Below are 5,771 nucleotides of genomic sequence, written 5' to 3'. Positions count from 1 at the left end.
TATAAAGAGAGGTATGTTATGTTAGAATTTTTTTTTCTAAAATGTATTTTCTCTACATTCAGTGGGGTTATCTTTTCTTTCCATGTTTGTTGTGATTGAAATTTCACGTGGCCGGTGAAAATTAACGCGTCCAATATACTAATTTTCTGACCAAATTATCAATTTATGTACGAGGAAGAAAAGGTCTTTTATTTGTACTTTGAACTTCTTGAAGTATTTCATTTGAAAAAAAAGTCGTGCTTTGAGGATTAAACTCCATACTTCAGCAAAGTGTTCAACAGTATCACTGTCTACTATTTCGAAGTAACTATGATTGATGAAAACGCAGAGATTAGGAAGGTATTGTTTATTTTCTCACAAAGCAACACGGATAGATATATTGTCATTTGGTATACAACATATACATTGTTACAATGCATATTTGATAATATAATTTTCAGATATAAATAAAAGCTTGGCACTGAACAGAAGGATTGATATAAAACATTGGAATCGATCATGAATATAATTCACATTACGTTTGTATACCAAGGATAACCAATGAAAACCAATGGCTAATTTTTAATATGTTCCTTATCTCATACATGTATTTCGCATGTTAAATGAAGGGAACGGATTTAGTTGACAACACATTGATCCTGAAAAAAAAAAAATTAAATTGTAGTATGTATATATTCCAAATCTTCATATGATCGAAATCGTAACCGCTAATAATAAGAAGAAAAAAAATAAATCACGACTTGACTTTTACACTAGGCAACATCCCTTTCTAACAAAAAAATCTTTATATTTCTTTTAAAAGCAAACTTATTTCCAGTATATAAAACAGGGTTAAGTTTTGTTGGTAACATGTTCCAGTCTTTTATTCCATTACAATAAAACGATTTGGATTGTTTTTTTTTGCTTAATTAATGGTGCATCAATATCTGCATTTGAGGCTTATCTGGTATGATAATTGCTAAAATTCCACCAAATTAAAAAAAAAAATGTTCAGGAAGATAAAAAAGATTTTTCCTTGAAAAAGACCCCATCTTGAATATTTTAATAAATTTAGTTGATTAAGTATTGCGTAATTCACAGATGCCCGTGGACCTAAATTCAAATTGAATCGAACCATCTAGTTTTTGCAGATTTGTAACTTTTTCTTTTAAGTTTTGGATAGCCCTGAATACCAAGCAATACCGGCGTAATCGATATGACATTGTATAAATTCTTAACACAGAGTCATTTTACAAGAAAAAAATCTAAAAAGGAGCATGTGGGTACTAAAATGGTAATCTATTATTTCTTTTCTCAACAATGTAAAGGGATATTTACTCTCAATGATAACAGGATAAGACCAATATTTAAAAAAAACATCCTAGTGACTTATAAACATACACTGTGTAAACCGCGTTAAGTAACCAGAAGCAGGCAATACCCAGTATTACACATTGCCTTTCTCTGAACTGAACTGATCTCTCAGTAAAGAAGACCTGATATTCGTCTGATAATCTGCTTTTTTTATAGCTAAAATTAGCTGACACCAAACATCTACAAGCCAGTGTTTAACTCGAGACACGTCTTACCACTGTTACCCATTGAATACAAAGAGAGGTATGTTTAATTGTAAAATCATTTTTCAACGTATTTTCTTTTCATTTAAAATGAGTGGTTGGTGTTCACTTTTATCATTTTTAAGTATAAACAATAATGTGTCATTTCTGTTAACTAAAAAAATACTTTTTTACAGTTTGCTGAGAAATGGGATTTTATAAAACAGATATTTCGATTACCACATCTGAACCTTCTAAATTGAATGCATCTCATATTGATGAAGAGGCAGAATTGAATTACAAAAATATATATTGGTCTCTATTTGACGGAACCCTTCAGAGAAGCTGGAAAGAAACAGAACATGGTTCTTCATACTATCATGATTTTTTAAAAGAATTTTCCGTGTCGTTCTATTTATTCAGCGCAAGGGCTATTGGTTCGACATCGGAAGAATTTGAGAAATCAACCACTGTGTTGGCATTGATAATCTTAATACTGGGTTTCGTGGGAAATGTTGTGACCATCTGCACAGTTTTTTGCTATAAAAAATTTCATACTCCAACATTTGTTGCCATCGGATGCCTTGCATTTTTCGATATGCTTAATATCATCTCGGCGATGTTAGATAAATTTTCGACTTTGTTTACTTATCTTGAAATTCAACATCTTGTTTTCAATAGAGCTTTTGGGAGTATGATGACTTATTTTCTACGTGAAGTAGTTCTAAGCTGTTCAAGTTCACAAATTGTTTTCCTCTATATGATCAGATATTTATTAACCGTTCATCCCTTACAGAGCAAGATACGACTTACCCCGTCAATTGTTCTGGCATGCTCTGTGATGATTTGTATTTTTCTTTCACTGTTTTCAGCTTTCAGATTAATAATTATAACAACGATTATTAAAGATTCACTTCATCTGTATAAAATCATTCGTCTTATCTCCGGTATCATTTATACTCTTTTGGGGTTGCTTTCTGTCTGTACAATCATTATTATACACATCAAAAAAGAGAAAGCAATAAAAAACTCTTTTGTTAGAAACAACATTCATAGAAAAATGAATGTCACTATTTCCATTATATTGTCAGTTTATATTTGCTTTCAAATATCAGTTTTAATAAATAGCTCTGCTTTTTTTGCTTATAAGCTAAATAATATTTCAGAGACCTTTTTACTATACACATACTATGTAGCATTACTCTTCGCATTTTTGAATTTCTCTAGTAATCCTTATATACTCTTTTTTGCTTCACAGATCGTTTCATAACAAAACATAATCACCAATCATAAAAGAAGTGAACTGTTGAAGGACTTACTTTATTTGGATTGCTACACTTTGCATTTGAAATTTATCATGTACTGATCTGTATTACAATTTAGCAAGGAATTCAAAAGTCTAATTTATACCCTTGTTATAGACACTTTACATGTATGCATACCATTTAAAGTACTTCTAAAAATATCATTATGGCCCTTTTTATTGCTTAACTGCAAATAAGTCAAATTTATTTGTGCATGTCAAGAGTTGGCTCAATAAATAATGCTTTTTTTAATTTTGAATATACTGAAAAGAAAGAAATTTTTACATTTAATTGTAAAACCAATCCTCTTGTAGGAGGGCTGTCCCAGAAAAACACGAACATTTTCCATATTTTTTGTTCCACTAATACATGTATTAGACAGATAAAAATTGGTATACAACATAATCAATATTTGTTTAATAATTCACAGAAATTCCAATGAAATATCTCTATAAAACATTTTTTTATATCTGATTAAAAAATCATTCAGAATAACAATGGGCACAACACGGATAACGTCAAAACGTCACTCGTTTTTTTTTTATTATTTTAGAAAACATGCATTTTTTACAAAATTGTTCGAAGCATTCCAGCAGGCACGCAACGTTGTTTCAACCTTGAAAGGAGGTGGAATATAGTTTGCAATGTTGAGTAACTATATTTCAACGTTGTTTCAACGTTGAGGTTTCAACGTTGAATCTTCAACCTTTTTTCAACGTTGAAACAACGTTTCCTCAACATATTTTCAACGTTGAGTATTTTCTGATAATGTAGAGTTGAAACAAGGTTTAAAAATGCAAAGTTGAATGTTTGATGATTTCAACGTTGAAACAATGTGGAAGATGCAACATATTTTCAATTTTAAGAAAGTTAGAAAAATTAATGTTGAAACAACGGGGAATGAGTACATTAGTTTTCAAAGTCAAAATAGAAAGGGGTCTTAATCCATGCTATTTTTTCGCAATATACACACAACTGTATGCATTGTTAGAAATTATAATTGTTCATAATAAATGAAACGCATGCATTATGATTTGATTTACTCAAAAGAGTTGTGCCAATAGTACCATTATAAACTTTTAAATAGGAGTTTATATGAAGTATGACATTAAAAATGTATGCTGTTGCTACTCCAGTGTAAAATTTTCATTTTTGGCAAAGGATGACTCAGAACCATGCAGTGCTGATTTATGCAACGCGGATCAACAATATTAATACGGTAACGATATTAATGCCGTACGTAATAACTGGTAGTCGTCCAGAGCTTTTCATTTTACTCTGGTTAAATTCATTGAAAATAAAACGTATACCAATTACCAATATGACCATAAGACATTATTTTTTCTCGTTGTTATTGTTTTAGCAGGTCGTTCAGTCTGGAAAAGAGTTCTACATTGCGCTACACAAAATTTTAGGTATACTGGCTGCTCCGCGCTTGACGTCAAAATTCATTTTGTCGTTGTTAAAAGATTTCTCTACCGCGCTTAACTTTCTTATGATCTTCGTATTTCTGACAATAACTTTGACAAAGTTGCACTTGTAATGGGTCCACGAAGAAAACTCCATGGAACAAAGAAAAAAAGCTTGTATTCAATAAGATAATAGACCTGGGAATAAAAACTGCTTTGCGCCTACAAAAAGAGTTCGTGTTTGTTGGTAAGGTCCCAGAATAAAATGAAAGATATTGAGCCTACGCGTGTTGAAACAATGAAACACACATTCTTAAATATTGCCTTACTGGTAATTCTAATCCCTACCGACAAGTGTAATCTGGTCGCATTGAAAATTAAAAATGTCATTACTCCGTCAAAATTCACTGAAAAGGAATTAAATTTAAACTTGATCTATCATTTAGGTGAAGTCACATAATATAAATCAGCTCAATATTCGCAAGTCTTGAGGAAGAAAATGAGAAGATCCCGAAAAACATAAAAAATCCGTCAAAAATCATTGAAGCGGATAGAAATTCAAAGTTGATCTGTAACAGAAGCGTGTAGAACATATGTATGGAGGAGAAACCAAGGGGAGGAACTGACAGACAAAGAGACAAAGGTGGAAGAAACCTAAAGTCCCCTGGAGTTTCACGGTAGTAGTAAGGGTACGGAAGAGTGTAATCTGTTATGTTTCTGATATTAGGTCAGGTTTCTTAGTATTTGTAAAGAAACTCGGATCAACCAGAAATATGTATTAAAAAATTAGGCCACACCAATAAAAAAATTTGTTCGTCGGACCCGCGCGATCGTACTTAAACAAAACAGTGAAAATAATATTATTTTAAATTTCCCGCACCATGGGGATTCTGTGCTATTTTCTGTTTCATTTCCGCTTTGTTTATCGTATTTTTAATCTGCTTACTCTAAAAATCAGAAAAAAATTAATAGTCCGCTCATTTTTTTTCACGATCCGCCTAAAAATTTCGCCTACAAAAATTAATAATATTATTATTTAACCGCTTGCCCGCTCGTACTTTTTTCATCAAATGTCCGACGAACAAGAAATTAAATTGGTGTGGCCTGAGAAATATGTCCATAGGAAATGAATGACCTACCAAGGGTTTGATAAGTAATGCAACATAAAAAAAATACACGACAAGGAACTCATTAAGTTCTAAGACAGTGCGATGTCTGAAACCTTCAAAATAAAGCGCTGAGACTGGTTCGTTGTCATGAACATTCAGGTAAGGTTATTATAATATCCGCCCGTTAAATTGTCTTTAAAAACAAACAAAAATTTATACATAGTGCCAATTCTAAGAATAGATTTAAATTTGGGCAACTGATACAATATTCAGTTTTCGAAGATTGATGATAAACGTAATTACTTGAACTTTTCTATCTTCAACTTTCCTTACGTATGGAGCAATATACCTTCATCCCAGTAGATTCGATACGCAAAAGTACATGTATGCTCTACGTATGAACAATTTAGAAAA

The 5,771-nt window shown here is 31.6% G+C and overlaps 1 protein-coding gene across 4 annotated transcripts; it reads left to right on the top strand.

Moving 5' to 3' along the window:
* Positions 1–240: 240 nt before the first annotated feature.
* LOC134267878 (uncharacterized) lies at positions 241–3,070 on the top strand. 4 transcript variants are annotated; one of them, XM_062750086.1, is made up of 3 exons: positions 241–339; positions 1,510–1,596; positions 1,733–3,070. In XM_062750086.1, exon 3 carries the CDS (start codon positions 1,744–1,746, stop codon positions 2,803–2,805), a length of 1,062 nt encoding a protein of 353 aa, XP_062606070.1. In that variant the 5' UTR covers positions 241–339; positions 1,510–1,596; positions 1,733–1,743; the 3' UTR covers positions 2,806–3,070. The 4 variants fall into 4 exon arrangements, with proteins under 4 accessions (XP_062606070.1, XP_062606072.1, XP_062606073.1 ...); XM_062750088.1 differs by having other exon boundaries at positions 1,510–1,608; XM_062750087.1 differs by having other exon boundaries at positions 272–339; positions 1,520–1,596.
* The last annotated feature ends 2,701 nt before the right edge of the window (positions 3,071–5,771 follow it).

The sequence above is a fragment of the Saccostrea cucullata genome, unplaced genomic scaffold (genome assembly GCF_032062105.1).
Source record: "Saccostrea cucullata isolate Sc308-1 unplaced genomic scaffold, CSIRO_AGI_Scuc_v1 ctg9331, whole genome shotgun sequence".
In the NCBI taxonomy this organism is placed as follows: domain Eukaryota; kingdom Metazoa; phylum Mollusca; class Bivalvia; order Ostreida; family Ostreidae; genus Saccostrea; species Saccostrea cuccullata.
The sequence above is the reverse complement of the archived record's forward strand: the minus strand, read 5'-3'. Positions and strand labels throughout refer to the sequence as shown.